Genomic DNA, 25,296 nt, shown 5'->3' on the forward strand with positions numbered 1-25,296 from the left:
TTAGGCCATTGATCTTGACAAGTGCAAGTACGAAGAAATGCTGATCAGAGTGTATTCAGGAGAGACAAGGCTGAGAACGGGAGGGATGGGAGACAGCAGGTAATAACAGCTCAATGAGGACTGGTCCATCATGTGCCAGGCTCTGTGCCAGGAGATAAAAATAGATGGTGAGCCAGATAGGCTGTCGGCCTTTGAGGAGCCCACAGTCCAGTGGAAGAGAAAGACATTTAAGTAAGTCATTGTAAAACTCCGTAAGAGGTGATAGAATAGAGGTATGTACAGGGAGCTCTATGAGTACAGAGGAGAGTGAGCAAGCCCCTCAGAGGTGAAAACATCTGAACTCAGGCTGGGAGAGGGAGGAAGGGCATTTGTTCTAGAATTTATAAGATCAAAGACCACTTTTTATTGTTTCTATCATAGTTTCCAGCTACCAAAGAGGCTGTCGCACAACAGATGCTCAGTCTATATTTGCTGAATAACTTGTGAATTCCAGTGAGAGGAATTTGCAAAAAACAGAGTTGTAAAAGAAACTATTACAGTAATTTTGAAAGGAGCAGCAAGGATAGAGAAGAGAGACAGTTTAAAGTTTATTTTAGAATGCACTAATCTATCTGGAGGGAAAGAGGAGTGTTGCAGATAATTTGAACACTCACACATTTGCTACTTGGGTTAGTCAAGTGCAAGTGCCTTGTGTTAATGGCTTTGTATTCTCAGTGCCCAGGGAAGTGCCTAGGAAAGTGCCTGGTGCTTGATTCCTGGATTGAATGCTGTTGCCTGTGAGGAAGGCTACAGGAGAAGGGACGATTTGTGAGTGTTGGGGGCACGATGAAAGTGAGACTGGAGAAGACACTGAGAGAACTGTCATTAGATGTTGGACTTACAGAAGAGAGGAGAGAGGGAGAGAGAGAGGAAGAAGGAATAAATGGTAGAGAAGGAGATAATAGAGGTAGGGAGAGAGATCTGGACCAGATATGTAGAGTTTAAGTTACCGGTTTGTAGGTGATAACTAGGTGCATGGAATGGTATGATCTTTCCCAAGGAGAATGTCTAGAGTAGGAGGACAACTGAACTGGAGTGCCAGGAAGTTACACAGTGGTGGAGGAAGGGACACAGTGAAGGGGACTGCAAAAGAATACACAATGATGTGGGAATAAAATGAGAGTGTATGGTTCTGTAGTCATGTAGGGAGGAAGTCTTGAAGAGGAAGAAGAATCAACACCATCAGAGTCTTCAGTGAAGACCAGTAGTGTGGAATAAACACAGGTCAGATTTATCCATTGAGAGGACAGTAGAAACTTTATTGAGCAGATTGGGTGGAAAGATGCAGGTTGATTAAACCAGATGCGGATGGGTTGATGGGTTGAGAAGTGAAATGCTAAGGGAAGAAGTAAAGGCTGTGAGCATGGATGACTCTTTCGAGAAGTAGACACATTTTTTTGATGACATACTGGCAAACAGAAGAAAGGCAAGTATTGGTTGTTTGTGACCTAGGGTAGGAGATTAGTTTTTAATAAATGGCAAAGACTTAAACTCATGTGGGCTCTTTTAACTGAAAGAGAAGAAGTGAAATCCTAGAAGAGGTAAAAAGGGATGAAGCCCACAGTTCAAGGAAATGTCACCTTAGAGGAAAGCACAGGGTCCTTTTCCTCTGAGAGAGCCATGGAGAGAGTAGTGGAGGTGATGGGCAGAAAAGGAGATTTGAGAAATGAGTGTACTGGTGAGAGTGACATTGAAATGACTGACTGTGGAGTATGGGAGGAAAAGAGAATGAACACAGGACAAGGCTAATAGACTCAGAGGAGGAGAACAGTTAGAGGACTGACTATGCAGAAGGGTACAAAAAGGAGCTTGACTCAAGATCACCTGTCAAGTGAAGTTTCTGCCTGGGGACCTCAGAAATGCAGCTCACATTTGACAGCTCTGACATCTCCATGCACACAGTCAACTATGTTGGGGAGGTCTTTCCTTATGGGGTCCTGAGCTCCAGTTTCAACTCCTCTGAAACACATCCACCGCTCCTTTTGAAATGCTCCTCCCTGGACCCCCCTCAAAGGGAATTTTACAACTCCCATATAGTCTATATTTTAAGTCATATTACTTCAATTATTTCTCTCCAATTGGGTGAAAATATCTATCCAGCTCCTTTCACAGACAAATAAGAATCTTATTCTATATTGTACTGACATTCTCTAATTGTTTTTCATTATTTTGTATGAGGTCCTTTTATTTTCACAATTTGATGGGAAACTAATTGAACATAGCATTCCCTTGTCTGAATAGCTCATTACAAGTGGCCTGCTGCTGGCATATGGCAGGGCACTCAAAAAGTGTTAGCATGAAGCTGAATTTATATACTGAGGAGATCTCTACTAGGGTTTAAATGAAATAAATGCCACAATTATTATTAATCATGGAAAACATTTGCCTGAAGATGAAATAACTCATTAAGTAATTTAGAAAAATTTGTTGATTCTCTAGCTTGTGCCAGGCTGTATGCTAAACACTGGGAATAAAAAGAGACCATACCATATTTCTAGCATCAGGCAACCTATAGTCATATAGAGGGAATAGGGACATACAAATTATAGCACAGTGTGGAAAGGGATTGGGATATTCCAGAAGGATATGGGTACACAGAGTAGAGAGAGAATCTCTCAGGCTGTGATCAGGTTAGACTTGACAATTTGCATACCTTTGAGTGGTAAAAATGTTTAAACCATGTGAGCTAGTTAATTCTACATGTGGGACTTTGCCCTAAGGAAATAGTTCAAAAGAATAAAAAGCCTGTGTTCATTCATCCATGTCAAATAAATAACTAAACAATTAATTAGAAATAATACATTGTACTATGCACATTCCAGAAACTTTGTTAGGTGAATGAATGTGTTCTCTGTGTGGCAATGTTAATAATGGAAAAACATAGTAAACAACCTAAAATATTTGAATTGGTCCAAGGAAGACAAACAGAACTCCCGCAGACAGTGAGGGGAGAGATGCACAGACTGGACAGTGAGAAGAGACCATCCAAGGGCATGAAGACTGAAGAGTACTATGGGCTTTGGGAACACCAAGGTGAGGTACCTTAGGGGGTGTGGCAGGAAGTCAGGCCAGAAAGGTAGGTGGGGGCTGGGCTGAATGCTAACCTAAAGAATCCAGCACCAGCTCTCAAATTTTAGCCACCAAAATATTTAATCAGTCTTACTGAAACGCAAGTAAAACATACAACAGCCCAACAGGTCTGGTTGGGAGTAGGGAGAACAGAGGCCCTCTTGTTCAGCTGCTCCTAGATCCCATGCCCTCACCTCTCAAGCACACGATGCGATGAGGGCAAGGCTTCAGAGGAACCTCTTAGGACTTTGAGGGGTAATTTGAAAAACACTGCTGTGGCAATTTTGGAAGAAGTGGATGACTATTAAAAAGAGGGGAGACCAGAGGTTTGGAAAGGTAAGTAGCAGGAGGGCTTTGAACATCTTAGAAGAGAAGAGATGCAGTCTTTGGTGAGAGAGGAGTCCAGCCTGGCCTGGCATAAGGCAGCGGATAGGGGTGGAAAGGACATGGGAGATTCAATAACTCATTATAGCTCTTTACAGATGGAATCCACATTAATCAGAGACTGGGTCTAGGGAACCAACCAGAGAAAGAATCATGGGAGAAACCAAAGGGCTTTGGGAACCCATGTCTGCGGATTGAAGTGGTTGGTGCCACAAACTCCTAATTATAACAGAGGGAAACTCGGGCAGGAAGAACTGAAGCCATGACCTGTCTTCTGAACCTCCAGGATACAAAGGGCATGGGGACCTGGTGGGAAAATAATAAGTAGTCAACGATTATCCTGATTTACAAACTAATCTTGTTATACCACTGAGGAAAGGCCAGAGCTAAGTACTGACAGGGCTGGAGTGGAGCTGGTCCACACATGCTTTGCTGGAGGCAATGTAATTTGGAACAATATTTTTGGAAAGCAATTTGCATACCACTGAGTGATAAAAATGTTCAAACCATGTGACCTAGTTAATTCTACATGCGGGATGTTGCCCTAAGGAAATAGTTCAAAAGGATAAAAAGCCTATATTCATTCATCCAAATGTCAAATAATTAATTAAACAATTAATTAGAAGTAATACATTGTACTATGCACATTCCAGGAACTCTGCTAGGCGAATGAGTGTGTTCTCTGTGTGGCAATGTTAATAATGGAAAAACATAATAAATTATTAAAAATGCCACACTTGTTTAATATGCTCTGAGACATTCATGTGACAGGCTATTTTGCTTTAATGCTATATGACACAAGCAGAACATTCAAGATGACCTGGTGGCTGCTGTGGTTAAGAGCACATTCTCTTGCATTTATTGCTAGGGCTTGAATTTTGACTGTGCCATGCCCTGGCACCTGAACTTGGCAAGTTCATCAGTGCCCTAAGGCTCAGTGACTTGAACAGTAAGGTGGGTATAACAGTAATACCACTTTATGGGATTGCTGTTAAGATTAAATGAGGAAAGATGTGCAAAGTTCTGAGCACAATTCCTAGTACACAAGTACTCAGTAAAAGTGGATTGTTATTTTAAATACATACATATGTGTGTCAATAGAAAAAAACTGACAGAGACTGCCCCAATTTCCAGCTCCAAATTTATAGCCCCAGGAAATATTATGGGTGATTTATTTCCTCTATTTTGTTTAGTATCATTTCCCTAAAACCTATCAGTTCATCCAAGGGAAGTCAAAGTGATGGGCAGGTCCTGTTCTTCTTTTCCTAGCGGTATTTGGCCAGCGCTTAGATGAGACTGTGGCCTATGAGCAGAAATTTGGCCCTCATCTGGTGCCCATCCTTGTGGAGAAGTGTGCGGAGTTCATCCTCGAGCATGGCCTGAATGAAGAGGGCATCTTCCGACTGCCTGGGCAGGACAACCTGGTGAAGCAGCTCAGAGATACTTTTGATGCAGGGGAGAGGCCCTCCTTTGACAGGTATGCTGTCTCCACCTCGCCCTCCCTTCTGCCTTACTTGGGTAGGAGGACCTCTCTCTTCCAGTTGAGCTATGGGACTCACACAGACACTTCCAAGAGCCCTGGCTTGCAGTAGAAAGAGCCTTTTGTATTGCTCATTATTCAGAATTTGGGAACCTGGAGCACAGTTAGGAAAGCATGGCGATCAATTACCAAAGAGACAGGAGAGCCTGCTGGGCAGAGTCAGAAGATGTTTATGACCTAGGGGGAGGGGAACTTCAAGGGAGGGGAGAAGGACAGGTCCTAGCTTCAGGCTCAGCCTTTGGAGCAGATAAGAATCGTGTTGCTGAGTTGGCTGTACACAAACTACATGATGGAGAATGAGCCATATCTAGACCCAAGGGCTTTGATGGTCTTCATCAGCTTTGCTGAGGTGGCAAGGACCAGGACTCATTAGTTTGGGAAAGTACAGTGTTATCCAACTCTGAACCTAGTTCTGAGCCCTTACGGAGGGAGTACATATTAACAGGTTGGCAGCCTGGTGTTCTCCCGAGTCTCCTCCTTGGAGGTTGACCAGCCCTCTTTGGGGCAGATCACATGTAGGGCCATTTCTCCCCCACCATCTTCCTCCCTCCCCACCCTGTCCCTCTCACCTCACCTCCTCCAGCCTCCCAGCTGAGGTTTTCTTGTCTGCCGTGCTCAACTAGTACACTGCCACCCTGACACAGCACACGCTCTGCCTGTTGTGCAATATTTGCCTTGGTTGCCTGCGTGTACTTGCCCTGCTGACAAGAAAGAGCCATTGTTCTTTCCAAATCAGCAGCCCATAAACCAAGATTTAGCATGACAGGTTTGAACACTATCCAGTTTCCAAAGGTTGAAATTCCTCACAAGCTTATTTAGGATGGAGGAGCCAGGCCAACCCTGGGGAAAGAGTGAATAGCTGGGTGTCATGCTGTGTGAACAGTCTCACTGCTTACCTCTCCCTCACCTCTCACTTCAATCCCCAACATTGTCCATTCTCCCGCAGAAGCTTCTCTGTTTCCATTCTCATAGCCACTAAGTTTGGACCATCACAGGCCTGTCTTTGCTGCCTTTGATATGTAATAGGTTAATTTAGCAAGGGTGCTATACTTTAACAGGAAAACAATGGGTGGAGTTATTACTGAAACTATAGCAGGTTATGGGCATGAAATTTAAGGACCTTTCAGCAGCACCATAAATTGCTTTTAATTATCAGGCACCTGTGCAATTAAACTCAACACCTTTATATTCTGTTTTCTTCTTATGCTTTTAATTAGCTTCGAGTTGATCAAAAGATACATACAGGTGGGTCATTTCAAAAGCAATGTGAAGTCAGCCAGGAGGAATAGAGGTGATTTCAGGGGTTTGCCAAATACCTGCCCTAGGCTTGAGCTTATGCATCTATAAAATCAACCTGGGTGGTAGAGTCAGAATCTTTAATTCCTCTGAAATATTTGGGACTGGAAGGAGGAAAGTTATCACACAGCTCTATGACCAGAACTGAGGAGTCCACACATCTGGAAATAAGAAGGGCTCTTCAGGATCCACCTAGGACTGCCTCTTGGGTCCACCCTTGTGGGTACTCATCTAGATCTTCTACATTGATCATATGTGCAGTTTCACCATGAGTTCCCCTAAATTACCTCACCAGAACAAAGAAAAACAAGGAAGCTCTATTTCATTAGATTCTGGCATGGGTGTGTCTGGTTCTCATTAAAGATATAAATATTTTTTAAATAATCTCTTTGCCCAGTCTCTACTAGGCTGGATACTGCCCAGCTACAAAGCTGATATACTTCTGATACCTATTATTTCTGTGAGAAACACACATAGATACTCTGCATTGTAAGATCAGTGCTTCAAGGGAAGCGTGGGCAGAGCCATTTGAGGAGCCTTGGCTGATTTCTCGTGGACCAGCGGTTGAACTCAGAAGCCACCTGGCTCCTGACTTGCTCTTAGTCCTTGATTAAAAAAAAAAAAAAAAAAAAAATTTAAGGATGTTTCATGGGGTTGGAGGAACAGCAAGTGCAGGGAATATCATGCTGAACGCTTAGACTATAATAATGACATCTGAGTCAGCCCCATTCCAATGGGGCATAGACATTAAACCAAAAATTTATAGAAATAACTGTATAATTTTCATGTGTTATGTGCTAAAAATGAAAAATAGATGGTACTATGAGAATTTAGAACAGGGGCTTTTTGACATGTCTGGTAGATTTAGGAAGGTTCTCAAGAAAGTGACATTTAAGCTGAGACACAACAAACAAGCATGATGAGTTAGCCAGGTGAAGCTGCCTTATCTTCTTCCCCTGTAAAATGAATCAGGCAGCTCTCTGTGGATCTCAGTGTTCTAATATGATTTATGTTCTAATATGCACCTGAAGCCAAGCTGTATTGACTCCGTCTTTCCCTTGGATCCTTCAGCTGCGAAGAGAGGGGGGGTCTGCTGCATGGGCAACAGCAGACCCTCCATATCACCCTGCCCAGGCTCTGTAGCTTCAGCTTCACTGGAGAGGACACTCCAGCGTCATCGCAAGATGTCGATTCAACACGGGAGGAGACAGATACTGTGTCACTCCCGAGTTGGACTGCACAGCCATTCTCGGCGGTGCAGATAGACTCTTAAGAAGCTACACCATCGTCTCTCGAGACGGACGGCTGCCAACAAATATGATTTATATAGCATATAGCTAACTGTGTTCTTTGATTATAACTTTGAAGTACCTATATTGGATCAGTGGTTATAACCCCCCTCTCTTCCAATGTTGGATATTTTTGTTGCCTTAGTTTCTCCTCATTAAACCGTCTAGTAGTTTCTCTCTTCTATTTTTGTTGTTTCTCTTCAGAAGATTATGTATCATGCTGTTTTTCCTGTTTTAAATTCTTTGTTTTCTACATTCTTTCCATGGGTGTGTTTTGAGTGCTGGGGGCTGTGCCAAGCAGGGAGCAGACTTCAGAGGAAGGAGGAAGAAGGCTGAGCCTAATCCTGGCAAAAAACAAACAAACAAACAACAAAAACAACAAACAATGATGTCCTGAAAACGTGGAGTGGAAGGAGCAGAGGGACTTAGAGGGGTTCATGTGACACGTGGATAGTAGAATTGAGGAGATTTTGGAGGTTGATTAGATGTGGGTGAGGGAGAGACCTCAATCAAACTGAAGACCCTGGATTCTGATTAAGACCTGGGTGGACATTAGGAGGACGCCACCCCTGCAAGGTAGCAGCTGGTTGTCTTTCTGACATTTCCTTGGGAAGTTCCTGTGTATTTTGACAAGAGGGCTTTACCAGGGATATTTCCAGGCAGTGATTCAGCAGGGAAGTCTTTTCCAGGATCCCCACCCCTGGTTTCCTGAGGGCAGCCATGGAGCATAGACTGAGACCTCTCCAGCTGAGGACCAGAGTTCCCAGGCTGCAAAGGTGGAGACTTTAAGGAGGCTGCTCCAACCACTTGCTGTCAAAAACAAAATTTTAACACACTTGCATGAAATGCTAAGACAGAGCTTTATTGTCAAGTCCTGGTGTTCTTGTTTCTGCTGCCTCAAATGCCTGTCTTCTCCTCCTCCTGTCGCATCGTGTCTCCTGTCTCTCATCCAGGAGGTATTTCCACCCAGCAGATTTTATATTCTCAGTTGCTGAGAAAAGGGGAAACTCAGATTATCTGAACCTCTTACCACATCACAGCTTTCAAAACACTACTGGGACCATCTCTTAAGAACACTAGATGTTCTTGATACGATATAAATGAATATTTCTTTACTAATGATCTTCAAGTATATGGTAGACTCAGACTTATTTTCTCTATGGAATAAATATGATAGCTCTATAACCCAGGGGTCAGCAGATGTTTTTTAAAAGGCCACATATTTATGTTTTTTGGGCTAGGTAAATGGTCTCTGCTGCAACTACTGAATTCTGGTCTTATCTCAACTCAACCAAAGACTATACAAAAATGAATGAGCATAGCTGTGTTCCTGTAGCACTTTATTTATGGATGCTGAAATTCAAATTTTATATAATTTTTACATGCCATGACATTTTTTTTTCTGAGTTGTTTCTCTAACCATTTTAAAATGTAAAATCCATTCTTAGCTAGCTGGTTGTACAAATTACTGGCAGTGGGCCAGATTTGGCTCCTGGGTCAAGGTGTATCGACCCCTCCTGTAGACCAGAGGAGCTGAGCTGAAGAGCCCAGGTCTCTTTCTACTAATCAGGCGATCAAATAAATGTTGTCTCAGTTTAGGCAGCAGTGTCTCCTCCCCCCACCCTTCAGGCCGATACACATGCTGCCTGCTTAATGCTATAACTCCTCATCACTTTAAGATCTTCTCTGAAGAGTCTCCTATGTTCCCAACTCTGCATTAAGTGCCTTCCCAGGTCCTGGATTTCTCTTGTCATGGTCCTAACCACACAGTATTGTAATGACTTGGTAAGATTTGAGTTTGCACAGCTCTGATTCAATGAGGTGAGGGGTCCTCTGTGTCCCTTGGGTTCACTGCTGAAATCCCAGTGCCTGACATGGTATCTTGCATCTAGTGGGTTTTTTCGATGCTTATCGATTGAATGAATGATTGCATAAATATGTGAATGATCCCAGAACTATTTTAAGTGTTTGAGGGATCAAATAGATCAATGGACCATTGATGTAAAGCAATTATCACATGAAAAATGAGTACTAGGTACAGAATGCTAAATTGTGAGGTGCTAAGTGACTTGGAGAAAGAAGAAAGCAAGAAGATTAAACTATTGAAGCAGGTGGGTAGAATAGATAAAGGAAAAAGTGTTGGAAGCTATTATTCCATAAAGGGAATTAGCAAAAATGTTTTGGTTGAATACAACTTTATCAGACTCTACTCCTCTACAAAGCTCTCCTTTGGAACATGGGATTCTATTCAGTGGATCATCAGTGGGGAGACACCTGGAGTTTTGCTTTTAAAGAGTGTTGCTTATTTTCTTCTAGAGACACAGATGTGCACACAGTGGCCTCCCTGTTAAAGCTCTATCTCCGAGACCTCCCAGAGCCGGTGGTTCCTTGGAGCCAGTATGAGGGGTTCCTGCTCTGTGGGCATCTCATGAATGCTGATGAGGCAAAGGTTGGTATCTCATTAGAGTTAGGTGTCCTGCTTGGAAAGAATGTGATGGTTCCTGAACACTATTCTGGTAGGTAAGCAACAGTGGGTCAGGGGGCCCGTACCTTTTGGTGAGATACTTGGTCCAGCTGGACTTCCTTGGCAACAAAAGGCAAATAAAGCCAATCATGGTGACAGCCTTCATGGGATGTAATGGTCCAATAAAGAATTGGACCATAATCAAATACACCCAAGTCACTTTAAAATCAGTAAGAGAAGGAGGATGCATCTGAGAAGGGTCTCCAGCAATTCGGCCTTGTTGAGACCCACTGGGGCACAAGGCCAGGCTGGTCAACTTGGAAAGCAGGTGAAATGTCAGAATGTACAGTTCTGTGATGACCACGAGTGTCAGACATGGGCATACAAAGAATGCATGTGCCAGAGAGAGGAAGGACAGGGAGCTTCTGCCTGTAGGGGCTGCGGCGCCCTGTGATACCTCCTCCTCTCATAGTTTTGTGTGTGTTTTTCAGTAAGTTTATTGTTAAACAACTATAAATTCACAAAATGTCGCAAGGTGTCAGCTGTTTGTATGGAGAGGTTCTTTGTTTTTGTCCAGTATTACTTTTATTTGTTTGTTATTATTCCCTTTTGCTGGTGCTGCCCTGAGGCAAGGAGTATGCAACAACTCATACAGTAATTGTTTGTTTAATGAGTGCTTGAGATGGAACATTCCAATAACACTGTTGGAGTGTTATTGGACACAGAAAAACCAGTTGTGTTCCAGGGTCTCATTGCTTGCAAAGGAGCAGACTCATTTATTTACTGGTGTTAAAAATCTCTTTCCAGGCTCAGCAGGAGCTGATGAAGCAGCTTTCTATCCTTCCTCGGGACAACTACAGCCTGCTGAGCTACATCTGCAGGTAAGAGTCCCCTGGTATCAGCTACACAGTTTTCAGTCACAGCAGAAAGAGGCCCCTGGGTAGAGGGAAAAAAAAAATTGTTTCTTTGAACTCAGGGATTCTGGTTCAGATCTTTGCAAGGTCAACTAAATACATAGCTTTGAGGTAGTTTCCCGTGTCCTCAAGATAATTTAAAGGATCCCCTGAAAACCTGATCAGCACACAAAATATACCTGCTTCCTCGTTAGGCCTTCCCAGCGCTGGCTGGAGTCTGGGAACATGCAATAGAACCCAGAATCTTTATACCATTTCTAGAATTATCTCAAATCTTCCTGACTCTGGGCTATAACTTAATGCCCCGAAGACACATTCCAGGCCACCTTTTCAATTCCTCTTTCTGAGGACCTGCTGTGTGTCATCTCTGTGGCAATATGTAGCATGTGGTTGGACCCAGATCTGGCTGAGGTGGGAGCCTGAATCTCCATGCCAGACAGAGCTGAAATTTATCTTGATTAAAAAAAAAAAATTTTGTTGTAGTTTCCAGATTATAAAAAGTGATACATGATTGATTTGGAAACCAGGAAAACGCAACATACTGTAAATAAGAAATAAAAATTACCCACAATCTTCTTACTCAACAAAAATTACTAGTAACATTTGAATATTTTTCCTTCTGGATGTTTTTCTCTCTATAATAGATTTTTTACATATATCAGTGTAAATGTACTGGAACAATTTTTTATACGAAATTGGAATTATATATCTATAATATACATATATCTAGTTGTATCCTACTTTCTTTTTTGGCTGAATGTTTCACTGTAAGCATTCCTTGATGTCATAAAATAAGATCTTAAATAACTTCATAATATTCCATAAGGTTTCTTCACCTGGACACACCAACATTTATTTGATAATTTTTCTGCATTTGGAATTTTATTGTGCTTCAGTGTCTCAACTTAAAAATTGTTTTAGAAATTCCTTTGTTGATCTGTTTAGTTTTTTTAAATTGTGAATCTGAAAACTGCATGCCTTGAATGAACAAAATTATAGTAAAAACTAATTGTTAGTTATTGAGCACCTGCTGAGAATTTGAGATGTGTGGTGCTGTAATCAGAGGACGAGAGCAAGGAGGCACTGTGGAGTCCCATCTCTGAGATTTTCCACTCTGGAGACTTTGGTGGAATGGGTGCTAAGAGCCTGGGAAATAAGCTTATCAAGGCAGGACAAGGGTAGTCAAATACCCGTTTTAGTCCTTTTAGTCTCCTCTTTGCTCCCTGAACTGGATGCTGCTTTCTGCCAATGTGACTCCCCTCTCTGCTCCCAGCCCACGTCTGCCACAGCAGCTAGGTAGGCTCTTCCCGGTTTCTATTCTTCCTTGATCATGAATATTTTGGGGTGAAGCTACACTCTTGTGGGAAGAGCAAGCTGATCCCATTCCTGAGATCAAGAGGAGAGTTTGGATTCATTTCTGAGATCTCATTGGTGCCTGGAAGTGCTTCCTTCTGGCAAGTTCCTATTTCCTACTCTGGGATTTGCTGGCTGTCCACAGGTTCCTACATGAAATCCAGCTGAACTGTGCTGTTAACAAGATGAGTGTGGATAATCTGGCTACTGTGATTGGTGTGAATCTCATCAGGTCAAAGGTAGAAGACCCTGCTGTGATTATGAGAGGTACGGCTGGTCCTGGGGTAAGGCAGATACAGAGCAACTGACAACAGTTACACTAGCCTTTCTGTTTGGGCACTGATCTGCAATTTGCCATGAATTTTCAGCGGATTATCTTGTCTGAATTGTAAAATAGCCCTGTGAAGTAAGTAGGGCAAGAATTACGTCCATTTTCCAGATCACAGCAGAGGTTAAAGATTTACCTAACAGAGTACAATATGCTACCACAAAAACAGTTAGCTAGTGCTTCTTAATCTTTTATTATGTTTAAATACCCTTAGCTAGAGAGAACAAACAAGTTTCATTTTATAAGCCAATTCATATAAAAAGGCTACTTGTAAAGCTGTGTTGAAGAGGCCTCTGAGGCTGTGTATTGGATCAGTGAGCAAAAGTTCTGTCATAGAATACTGATATCTGCCATGGATTTGGGGAGGCAGTATTCCTGGCATATATTCACTATGTGTGCAGTAAGAAACCCAATGTCATAATGAAGACCACATTAGGAGAGACAGATGTCTTAATTTTCTTTGCTGTTAGATTGCTAATTTCCTGATTAAAGACTGATTCACCTGTGGGTCGCGACCCCTTTAGGGGTCGAACGACGCTTTCACAGGGGTCTCCTAAGACCATCGGAAAACACATATATAATTACATATTGTTTTTGTGATTAATCACTATGCTTTAGTTATGGTTGGGGGTCACCACAACATGAGGAACTCTATTAAAGGGTCGCAGCATTAAAAAGGTTGAGAACCACGGCACTAGAGTGTTAGCAGAAAATAATCCTCTTTCACCCCAGTCCACATCCTTCTTCTTTCCCATCCCTTTCACTGCAGTCTCTCAGCCCATGCAATTAAGAATGGCCCTATGAGGAGAAAAATAAGGTCCTTTGGGGCTCTGTGGATTTAAAGTCACTTTTGAAGACATCCCATGGGTAGAGACCTTTGAGGACTGCCTTCCTCCTGCCCCACGGTGTAACACTACAGATCTCTTTCTTCTTTCAGGAACTCCTCAAATCCAAAGAGTGATGACCATGATGATCAGAGACCATGAAGTCCTCTTTCCCAAGTCCAAAGATGCACCCCTCTCACCCCCAGCCCCACAAAACGACCCCAAGAAACCTCCAGTGGCTCGAAGCTCTGTGGGTTGGGATGCCTCTGAAGACGTCCCAATTCCTAGGACAAACAGCTTCAGTAACATGGTAAGGTACAGAGACCATTCTTCTTTCCATTTGACTCTTCCTTTAATTCAGGTCATCACATGTGAGAGCTGCTCTGGGTGGCAATTTGGGGAGTTTTAGATGATGCCATGGCAGTGAGCACAGTCGGTAGAGACTTATCTGAATGCATCTTGAAAGCCTGGCCTCTCAAAATCTACTCTCTGTTTGCACCTGCGAGGTGGAGTTAGTGACATGTGTGCCCATCACCAGATGATGAAGCAGTGGAACTCTTCACTAAAGCCCACCCCAAAGGAAAACACTTTGAAGCGCAGTCATGGGAAGTTCAATGAAGAAAAAGATATTTCACCTTGTAAATTTTTTAGTGAGGGTTGTTGAAAATTCTGGGTCAAAGTCCAGAGAGAACTGGTTTCCTGCTAACCCATGAAAAGTGATTTTTTTCTTAAAGCATGTGATGTGTTCCTGTAATATTTCTCATTCCCTGATAAGCTGTTTCAGCAATGTCAACCCCCTCTTTGTACTAAAGGTCTGGGGCTCACGTTCTCAATGTCAGAAAACTCTGCAGACTCTGAAATTTAGACTCTTGGAGGGCAACAATTCACAAAGGTCAAATATTTTTACATATTTATAGAAACAATTTTTTAAAATTAGAGAACATATGAACTTTACATAGAAGCCTGATTCTTTATGTGTGACCAAGAAATGAATTAAACATTTTGGGTTGACCAGTTAATGTAAGTTACCTATAGTACTTACTTTTAATCCTGAGGGTGCTTAGGAAAGGATTGAAAAATAAAGTAGGTAGTGGTAGTGGTGGTGGAGATGTTGCTTAGGTGGTCTCGACAAAATGCAGCTTACTAACACTCAAAAATTAAATTAATATGTAGAACTACTCATACCTTGTACAACGGAATCAGTCTAGCAGTCCTTGGACTAGCCACTCTTATGCTCACTTGACAGGTTTCTGTGTAAGCATGGCAGCTATGCGCAGGCACTGTGCTGGAAAATTTAAACAGATCACCTCTGGAGTCCTTGCCATAACTCTGTAGGGTAGATTTATGATGCACATTTTATGTTAGAGGACCTGAGTCTCAGAAGGTTGACCAGCTGGCCCAAGATTGCAACACTAGAATGTTACAGAATGAGATTTAGATCTAGTTCTCACCTCAAGGCCTAGGTACTTCTGACTCCTGATGAGGTTGCTTAAGCAGTTGATTAGCTAGAAAAGTTAGGAGAGCTTTAGTCCTAATTTCCTGATTTTATGTTTAGGGCTCATTTCATCTTTCTTTATTTTTAAATTTAACTTAAAAATTTATAATGTATACACATAGCTGAAAAATTAAAAAAGAAGAAAAAGAGCTACATTGAGAAATACTGCTCCCTCCTCTATCTCCACCCATTCTATCCTTCTCTACCTTTACTACTTTCTTATATATCTTTCCCATGTTCCTTTATGAAAATAAAGCACATATGAGTGTAAACTGTTATTTACCTCTTTTTTTACACAAAATGTAACAATCTCACACATACTCTCTCTCCACACACACACACATACACTCACACACACTCACACATTCATACACACACTTTACTCTATATCTTGAATTTTTCCACTTACCAGGAGATACTGGAGACCATTTCATGTCAATACACAGACAGCTACCACATATGACCTGATGTTTTTAGCAGGTGTATAGTGTTCCATTCTGCACTTGTACCATAATCTACTCAACCAGCCCCTATAGATAAACAGGTTGTTTTTATTCCTTTGTACTACAAATAAGGCTCCAATGAATAACCTTGACCATGCTTCATTTTGTATGCAGGCAGATGTATTTCTGGGCTAAATTCCCAGAACTGGGATCGCTGAGTCAGAAGGTAAATAGATTTGTAATGTGTAACTTTTATTAAAATTATCAAATGAACTTTGTGCCATTTTGTAGTTCTACCAGCAATGCATAACATAACCTGTTTCCATACAGCTTCACCAGCAGAGATGCGTTGTCAAACTTGGGAGTTTTTTTTTTGGTGGGGAGTGTCCTTTTGATAGGTGAGAACTGATATTTTAGTACTTCTAATTTTAGTTTCTCCTATTATTAGAGAGTCCAAACATCTTTTCTTATGTGTAAGGGCAAGCTGTATTTTCCTCTGTGCACTATTTTATCTTGTCCTTGCCCAATGGCTAATTGGTCTTTTTCTTTTCAATTGGTTATTTATTTTTTTCTTCTCAATTTTTATGAACTTCATATATTAGGGCAATTAGCCTGTTTTCAGTGATCTGCATTGCAACTATTTTTTCCAGTTTGTCGTTTTTTTACTTGATTTATCATGTAGTAGACTTTTTTGCTTTAATTTTGTTCATTTTAGTTTTGGGAGTCATGCCATGTAGGTTGAATTTATCAAGCTTTTGTTTTATGGCTTCTGGATTTTGAATCACAGTTAGAAAAGCCTCCCCATTGTAAAGTTATAAAAGAATTCTGGCTTAGCATTCTTTTACCACAAATATTCAATGCTTTTATTTATTTATTTTTTCTTGTTTTAAATTTATTTATTATTGTTTTTCTATTACATTGGTTCTATTTTTCTCCCTTTGCTCTCCCTTGTGCCACCCACCTCCTCCCTCTCCCATAGTTCATCCCCATTTAGTTGTCCACATCCATGGGTCCTTCATATTAGTTCCTTGACTAGACATTTCCCCTTCTTTCTCCCCTTCCTGCTCCCCTCCCCTCTGGTCACTGTCAGTCTGTTCCCTGTTTACATGTCTCTGGTTCTATTTCATTCATTTGTTTTGTTCATTAGTTTCCTGTATTAGGTGAAATCATACAATATTTATCTTTTGCTGCCTGGCCTGTTTCACTTAGCATAATACTCTCAAATTCCATCCATGCTGTAGCAAAAGGTAGGAGTTCCTTCTTTCTTTCTGCTGTGTAGTATTCCATTGTATAAATGTACCACAGTTTTTTGATCCACTCATCCACTGATGGGCACTTAGGCTGTTTCCAGCACTTGGGTATTGAAAATAGTGCTGCTATGAACATGGGGGCACATAGGTTCTTTTGAACTGTTGTTTCAGTATTCTTTGCCATACCTATGATTCTGTTCCTGTTTTGGTTGTTTGCTTAGTTTGCTTTTGTTCTTATTTTTTAGATTGAGTTGTTGATAGTTGTGAGTTTGTTGTTAAATATTCAATGCTTTTAGTTAGTTCTTCACCTCTAGAATATTAGTTCCTTCAACTACAATGTTCTTGTAGAAAATAATAATGCCAGTTAGATAATCAACTAATCTGACAAATGAAGAGAATGTCTTATAATTAAGAGTTTCATAGGTGTGCGGCCTGGAGAGACTTTCTTTCAAGTCTCTAAGTCTTTCCTTGGGAACATGACACATGTGGGAAAGACCCATGTAACATTTGTGGTCATTTTTTTTTTCTAGACCAGCGACTCAGAAACAACCAGTCCCACTGGACAACAGCCAACTGATGTGTGCCTGGAAGACAGTAGCAAAGCTCCCAGGGAAAAACCAGGAGACTGGAAGCTGCAATCACGAAAAAGGACTCAGACACTCCCTAATCGGAAATGTTTCTTGACACCATCTTTTCAAGGTGCCAACAGCAGCAAAATGGAGATCTTTAAAAATGAGTTCTGGTCATCTTCTTCAGAGGTGAAGGCAGGGGAAGGGCATAGGAGAACGATGTCTCAAGGTGTGTCCAACTTTTCTGACTCCCAGAGGACTTCCACCTATGATAACATCCCTACACTGCCAGGGTCCCCTGAGAATGAAAGGGACTCCCATGCCTGTGACTCCAAAAGAGATGCTCTTTCCAGCCCAAACTCTGAATCCAGTCCTGGGACAAAGAACTCTAAAGAAGAGGAACTTGAGTCTTTGCAAAGGATGGTCCAGGAGCTGCAAAAGGAAATAGAAACACAGAAACAAGTGTATGAAGAACAGATTAAAAAGTAAGTCACATACAGAGGGGAGCCACTCAGCTTCCATCTTTAGAAGTACTAGGGATTGTTCTCATCTGCAAAGAAATGACATTAGAACCCTTCAGTTTAGAGAATGCAGTAATCTATAACAGTAAAAGGAATGATGAGATGACTAAATTAGTGAAAACTTGAAGCTTTAAATTAAATTCATAAAATATTATGTAGCTTAAGTAACTTAATCAACTATTTCCAAATGGTGACACTTTAAGGATCAACATGCTGTAATGAATTAAGAGGAACTTAAAATTATTTTCATATTACAGTGATTTACCCATTCTGACAATATTTATTGAGCACTTACTGTGTGCTAGGTACCATCCCAGCTATTGGGAAATAGCACTGAACAAAATAGACAGAAGTCCTTGTGCTAATAGAGCATTCCTTCCAGCTGGAACAGACAGGTAATACAAATAAGTAATGAAAACATGTGTTATGCCAGATGGTGGAAAATGCCATGGAGAGAAATAAAGCAGGGCAGAAGGTTGGGGGATTCAACAAGGGAGTTCCAGTGTTAAGTAGGGTGGTCAGGAAGGCCCCACTGAGAAAATGGAATTAAAGCAAAGGCCTGAAGGAGAAGAGGGAACAAGTCAGGTCTACATATGGGGGAAGAGCAGGCCAGGCAGAAAGAAGCAAAGGTGCAGAGGCCAGCGGAAGGGAGTAGGTCCAGCATGTTCATGCACACGGGAGCAATGATGGGCTAGAGCAGGAGGAGTGAGGAGGAGTGAGAGGAGTGAGGACAGAGCAGTGCAGGAGACCAGAGCACAAGTCAATCATTTGTAGAACTACAAGACTGGTGTGACACTTTGGCAGTGACCAAAACAGTCCTGGAGGGACTCCCACTGTGCTCTAACATGAGCGTCATTGACAGGGTGAGGAAAATCTGGCTGCCATGGAAGAACAGTCTTCTGAATCCACTGTCAGGAGCCTCCCATCCTTTGTGGGGGGAGAAGTAACAGTCTGCAGTGTCTAAGTTTCATGCTTCAGGCACACCTTTTCACATAATCCTCATGGCAATTGTTTGAAATAGGTAATATCTCCATTTTACAGAATGAATGGGGTTTCAAGAAGGACAAAAAGATTCCTGAAGGTCACACACCTAATCATTGGTGGGGCTGGGATTTGAACCTGGGCCGACCAGCTCCCAAGCCCACTCAGATCTTACTTCTCCACTGAAATCACTGGTCAAGATCTAGCATATTGTCTCATTTGAGCTATCCCCCAAAGCAAGAGGTGTGTGGAGAATTTGGAGAAGAAAACTAGATTTGTAATGGGAGAACCAGAGGGAGTGAAACTAATTTAGTTTTAAGAAGCAATAGGCAGTGGTAGACAAGGCTCTGAAGAGGGGCCATTACATGCAGAATGGGCAAAGACCTTGAAGACAGGGGTCAGGTATGGGCTCAAATGGGATCTCCAGTCTCCATATAAAATGGTCAGGCTGTTGGGGGAGCACAGAGGCAGCACCTCTCAGAACAAGATTCTGAAGTTAATTTCCAATCACACAATCTTCCCACAGTCCTGAGATTTCCTCTTTCGGCTTAAAAAAATTGCATATGTACTCTCATTCCAAAGAGTTAATTCAGCACAGCCTGGCCGGGGGCACCAGGCACTAGACTAGGATTTTGGCCAGTAATAGTGAAAATCCTCTGAATTCAGGAATCCAACAGCTTCTTCACCTGGAGCAGGATTCAGAAGTGAGGGTGGGACTACCAGGCCTGCTGCTCTCAAAGGGAAGTTCCCTGGACTTCTCCAACTCTTGATTCCTAGGATGCCTTAATAAGAGAAGGCACTGGTCCATACTCACCACCGAAGCAGGATGAGAAGGCACTTATGTGTGCAAAGGTGTTGGGAACTTGGAATATGAATGGGGCTTCAGCAGTCAATCAGCATTTCTATTAAGCAGGACTGATGCAAGGTGTTTGGGGTGGGGGGATTGAAATATATATTATTAGACATGGTCCCTTTTTTCAAAGACTATTATCTGTTAGAAGATACAAAATATAAAATGATGTGAAACAACAATACAAGAGATGTCACAAGATGGTGTTAAATGACAGAACAGGGGCTCAGACATGCTCTGGGAATTCAGGATTCCTAGGAAGTGCTCATGTGGGGGGTGGTATATAAATAAGTGGTACAGGTTAGCTATGGGTCTTATGATGTGGAAAGAAAAATAGACAGAAGAGGTTGTGAGCAAGAGTGAAGGGGGAGTCTGGAAGTATTACCCAATTCTTTCACTCCTCTTTCCTTTCTCATAGCCTTGAGAAGGAAAACTATGACGTCTGGGCTAAGGTGGTGAGACTCAGTGAAGAACTGGAGAAGGAGAAGAAGAAGTCTGCAGCCTTGGAAATCAGCCTCCGCAATGTGGAGCGCTCCCGGGAGGATGTTGAGAGGAGGAACAAAACCTTGGAAGAAGAGGTCAAGGAATTTGTCAGATCGATGAAGGAGCCCAAGGTTGATGCATGAGGGTCCCAGGAGTACAGCGGAGGCAGCCCACTGAGGCCCAGCACTACTCCCTTTCTCCTTGCTACCTGGTGTCTGGCAAGCAAAAGTACTCCCTAAAAGGAAAGAACATTTCAGGGGAAAGCATCACGTTTCCCAGTAAACAAATCAGTGGAATTTGCAGGAAGATAAATGTGAGCAGGGACATATATGGACATCTATGACTGCCTGTGGCTCTTTTCTTTTGAATAGATTGCATTATTCCACTGTGGTCTCAGCTGCGTGAAATGGAACCTTCCATGGCTGGATGGCTATGTCCAATGGAGACATTGTAGGCAGCCTCATCCCAGGACCCATGGAACAAGCTCCCCGCAATCAAGGCTGAACTGAGACTTGGTTCTTTGTATTCTGTGTTGGAACAATTCACTTAGTCGAATGGCCTCAGGGCATCTCGGAGACACAGGCTGAAAACCATCTTCCGGGTTTGAGTGCTCACTGTGGTTTTGAGGGGCTGTGCCTGCTGAAGCCAGAGTCCCATTCTACAACTTCCACAGTGATGTACAATCTCCAGGAGCTGGCGACTCAAAATTATTATTAGACTAAGAGAAAATGAACAATAAACTGTATTTATGAAAGCAAAATCAATGGAAAAATTATATTCAAATAAAAAAACAAAAAAGCAGGGCTGTTGATTCATACACCTTTGTGAGAGTTAGTATAAGCCCTACCCCCCTTACATGGGGCAGATGCACCCCTCTCCAGGCACACAGCTTGGTGAGTAGGACACAGACTGGATTCCAGGCCTTAATTGCCTTTCAGTGGCCATAGCCGCATAGTTAGACCCACTCTTATCTGACTTCCTTAGAAGCTGGTTGGGGGGGTTAGATAGTAACAACCATAATAATAATATTTTTCTGTTTCACCAAAACGTAGGTGATTTCACCCTTTAAAGGAACATGAGGCACTAGGCTTTTCTAGACAGCAGACTTTTCCTTCTACATTAAGCCAGCCTGGTAGAGGCCCCTGGTGAGCCCCCGGGCCTTGATAGGTAGGATGGTGGAGTCTTTAATGGTTTTCTAGTTAGTTGGTCTCCAATCTATTTTGACTGTGAACTTCTTTAGTAGAAAATATTTGTGCTTATACTCGCTAATATAGAAATATTTATTTATTTTATAAATTATATACATGTCCTATTACTATATTGCTATGTCATATATGTTATAAAACATACACAGAACAGAATTAGATAATCAGATAAAAACAAATATAAATAGGTGGTATCAAATATGCTTTCAGCTCTGAAGACCACTGGCCCAATTTCCCATCAGGTATTACCTGCACTGGTTTTGCATATGTCATCCCATTGCTCCCATAAATTACTTGAACTCTTGGAGCCACATGGCTTGATCAGTGGCTTGAACTCTATGGTTACCACAGTGAAGGTTCAGCCTTCCCCAGTGTCTGTGTCTCCTCCATTTTCCCTTTTCTCTCTTCATTTTCTCATTTTTTTCCTCCTTCTCTGTTTGTGTTCTTCACTCTGCTTAGTTTCCCCTTGCCTGTGGCCATGACGTATCATTCACAGAGTGGAAGGTACAGATGGGGGTGGGGTGGGGTGTGGTCAGTGTTTCTCAGTCCTGCTACTCAGGCCCAGCCCACCCACCCCAGCCCCTGAGGGCTCAGCTGGTGGAGGGTTCGGACAGCACCTGGGGCATTCTCTCAGAGGCCTGCTTGCAGAAGATTGGGAGGGAGGGGTGTTATTTGGAACATCATTAAGTAAAGCAATAAAATATTTCATTTCCCAGGGTTTACTTTTTAAAAATTACAGAGTAACAAACATGGAAATACTGAGTAAACACCTAATTTACATTGATGAGTGTGTGCAGTTCTGTCAGGTATCTGTGCCCTCCTGTGTTCTCCCATGAGTTCCCCACACTGATTGTCTGGGTGCTAAAACCTTGAATAAGAAGTAGCTGGCATCACAATTCCAAAGGGAATAAACATTTATTTGAAGATGCAAATAGGAAGCCTAGTGCCTCATGTTTGGAGGTCCCTGTTTCAGGACCTTGCTGGGTCCTGGAGTGAAAGCTCAGCCTGAGCGCAAGGGCCATGTTTGAATCCCAACTCCCTCCTGGTCTCATGATGTCTCTGGTCCTATCCCTTCCACCAGTACAATGAGATGGCAGAGCTGCTGTTCAGCATCAGAAACTGGAATGTCACTTCCTCTTCATGATTGAGGGATCCCTACTTGCTTATGCTGCTTCTACTTGCTCCCGGGCTACCTCCCATAAAAAGAGACCAATAGAAAGAGTTTTTCCAGGACTCTGAGACCTCAAGAGTCCAAGGAAGGGCCAGGAAAGATTTGGGGTCTGGTGTTACTGTCTTCAGTGCCTTAAAGGGTACCCATGAGATGCATGACAAGGTAGCTTTGTTACAGAGCGAAAGGGGGTTCTTTCACATGGCACCTGGGTGCAAAACTCAACAATTAGTGTTGAGGAAAACAGGTCTTCATTTACAATATTCCAAGCTGGGGAGGACAGTGAGCGCTTCAACTCAGAGCTCTGTTCTCTCATTGGACCCAGCATTTCCCTTGCTCCCCAAAAGGCTATATAAGCCAAAAACATGTCCAGAAGTTCCCCATCCCTTGTCTGTCAGCTCTCTCCTTCAGGATCTGGGGTACGATGTCATCAGCCTCCAAATAACAGTCCAGGAAAACATGTGCCATGTTGCACTGGATCACTCATGGTTCTCCCTTTGCCTTTTCAAAGCCGCATGATGTTCTTTCTTTTCAAAACTGCATGGAGAACCTCTGCCCTCCTTGCAAACTGCATGGAGAACTCTCTTCTCAAAACCACATGGAGAACCTTGCTAAAATGTCTGCCACCTATTTTTAAACCCCTGACTGTGTTCTCTGATGCAGTGGGTGTGGTAACCAGTTCTGACCATTCACAGAACCTTACACAGGCTGTGTGTGCTCTTCCACACCATTCAATGGTCCAAAACCCCTCCCATCTTCTTGGGGCCTTGGAAGTATCAAAGCCATTTGTGTAACAAAGACACTAGCCACTAGCCACAGGCATGAGAAGGCATCTTAAAAGCTGTTTCCTTTTCCCCATTCCCCAACCCGCAGGCTCTGGGGATTTTTGGACACCCCCACTCTGTAACAGCTTCACCTGGACCAAGGTACCAGTTTCTGGAAAGCAGAATCCAAAGACTGACATCTGTCATCACTTCTGTGTTGGACCCTGGGGCTCCCACCTTTACTTTCAAAGCCCTTCCATGGGCAATATCTACTAAATCTGCCTTTTTCCAGCCACCTTCCCCCTTTCATCTTACCCTCTCTTCTACCTGCACAAAGACAGAGCTTAAAAAGTTCTGCGTTATGCACTTTAAAACCCCTTGCCCTCTTCCCACTAAAATTTTTCATTTTCTTCACAACCTCAGGCATGGCACATTAGGCACTTTCCTTTTGTGTTTGAGGCAGGTCTGATAGTTTTCTAGTATGTTTGTGCACTGGAGAGGACACTTTGCATTAGGGGATTGGCTGGGATGATTCCTGTCTTGGTTCATTCAGGTTGCTATAACAAAATACTCCAGACTGGGTGGTGTTTATTTGTTCAAATTTTGGAGCCTGGAAGTCTAAAATCAGGGTCAGGTGAGGGCTCTCTTCTAAACTACAGTCTTCTTGCATCTTCACATGATGGAAGGAGCTACAGATATCTGTGGAGTCTCTTTTATAAGTCACTAATCCCATTCACAAGGGCTCCGCCCCTGTGATTTATGCACTGCTCAATAGCCCCACCTTTTTTTTTTTTTGCCTGCAAAATAATTTTTTTTAATGTTTTTTATTGATTATATTGTTACAACAGTTCCAATTTTCTCCCCCTTGTTCCCCTCCACCCAGCACCCCCCTCCCCCAGCAATCCCCCCCAAGTCCATACCCCTGGTTCATAAAAATTAACTATCCGCCCCCCTCTCAAATATTAGGACCCTTTGTAATCTTGTAAAGGACAATGGGCGAAGGTCTCAAGCTCCTCTAGCTGCTTCAAGCTGGACATGGTCGTCGTCCTACCTACACTTGGGTCCAGAAAACCCTAATAAGAGTGGGGGTGTGGAGGAGAGGGTGGCCTTCCCACATGGGGAAGGATCGTGCAGACTCCAGGTCAGTTGGCTGTCTCCGGTCAACGGCGTGCTTGGTTTAACAGGCTGGTGTCCTTGTTGTGTTCTGGGGGCAACAGATTTGGCGAAAAGGGTTAAAAGACATCATTCAATCCATAACTACTAGATGACAAAAGGCAGGGATTAATTTTTCAATGTTCCATATTAGGGGAAAAAAAAAAAAAAAAAAGGCTTCTTTGTAAGAAGGTGTGCTAGGCACATCTCGCCTGTCCAAAACCCTTTTGCCCATTATACTTAGTTTGGGCTGAGGTAAATAGTTTAGGTTTTTTCCCCCTCTCAAACCTCTGTAGCCCCACCTTTTAATACCATCATATTTGAGGGTTAGGATTTGAATTTTGAGGGGTGGGAACAAACAGTCAGACATAGCAATTCCCTTTTGACGGAGTTTGGTCTGAGTCTGAGGCCTGGAGAGAACCAGTGTGACATGACCAGTACAGAGCTTGCGGCCAAAGATTTAAGCAATAAATAGTTTTGTTGTTGTTTTGACCCATTCCTTAAGCACTGCTCAGAGGCCCACCCCTCAGAAAAGCCTGAAGCAGGAGACTCTGAGGCAGCCCAAGGCGAGATGACAAGCAAAGAGAATCAGGGCATAGCAGCTGTTGGCTCAAGGCAGGAGAATGTACGTGCACTGTCGTCATGTAAACTTCCACATTCCACCACTTCCTCTGCAGATACCATCAGTGGTCTGGCCATGTGCTTGCTGGGGAGCAGAGAGATCACTCCGAGGCTGTCCTTACAATTCAAATGAGCTGCCTTTACAAGAATCTCATGAAAGCCTTCATCCTGCCAGAGAAGCCTGAGTGGAGGGGAAGTTCAGGGATGGAGTTCCAGCTGCCGCTCGCTCAAGAGGCCCAGGCTGGCATTCCGCCAGCATCAGAGAGAGCTGCTGAGTGACTTCAGACAAGGAAT

The 25,296-nt window shown here is 42.8% G+C and overlaps 1 protein-coding gene and 1 long non-coding RNA gene across 7 annotated transcripts in view; one reads left to right on the forward strand and one right to left on the reverse strand.

Annotated features, from left to right (window-relative positions):
- ARHGAP25 (Rho GTPase activating protein 25) overlaps positions 1 to 20,890 on the forward strand; it is an 81,308-nt gene extending 60,418 nt beyond the window's left edge. For all 6 annotated transcript variants that reach the window (XM_090281453.1, XM_090281451.1, XM_090281450.1 and 3 more), the window contains 7 exons: positions 4,762 to 4,969; positions 9,934 to 10,066; positions 10,889 to 10,962; positions 12,494 to 12,615; positions 13,614 to 13,810; positions 17,219 to 17,742; positions 20,028 to 20,890. In XM_090281453.1, coding sequence (XP_090137579.1) covers positions 4,762 to 4,969; positions 9,934 to 10,066; positions 10,889 to 10,962; positions 12,494 to 12,615; positions 13,614 to 13,810; positions 17,219 to 17,742; positions 20,028 to 20,235 — 1,466 coding nt within the window. In that variant the 3' untranslated portion in view covers positions 20,236 to 20,890. The remainder of the gene's footprint in view (positions 1 to 4,761; positions 4,970 to 9,933; positions 10,067 to 10,888; positions 10,963 to 12,493; positions 12,616 to 13,613; positions 13,811 to 17,218; positions 17,743 to 20,027) is intronic.
- Positions 10,654 to 15,006, reverse strand: LOC150006139 (uncharacterized). Its single transcript, XR_016511914.1, has 3 exons — positions 14,952 to 15,006; positions 14,686 to 14,829; positions 10,654 to 11,017 (listed from the first exon to the last, which is right to left on the reverse strand). It is a non-coding gene; the product is annotated as an uncharacterized LOC150006139 (long non-coding RNA).
- Positions 20,891 to 25,296: the final 4,406 nt, after the last annotated feature.

This window comes from Furipterus horrens, unplaced genomic scaffold (genome assembly GCF_987537825.1).
Source record: "Furipterus horrens unplaced genomic scaffold, mFurHor1.1.pri manual_scaffold_6, whole genome shotgun sequence".
Lineage (NCBI taxonomy): Eukaryota > Metazoa > Chordata > Mammalia > Chiroptera > Furipteridae > Furipterus > Furipterus horrens.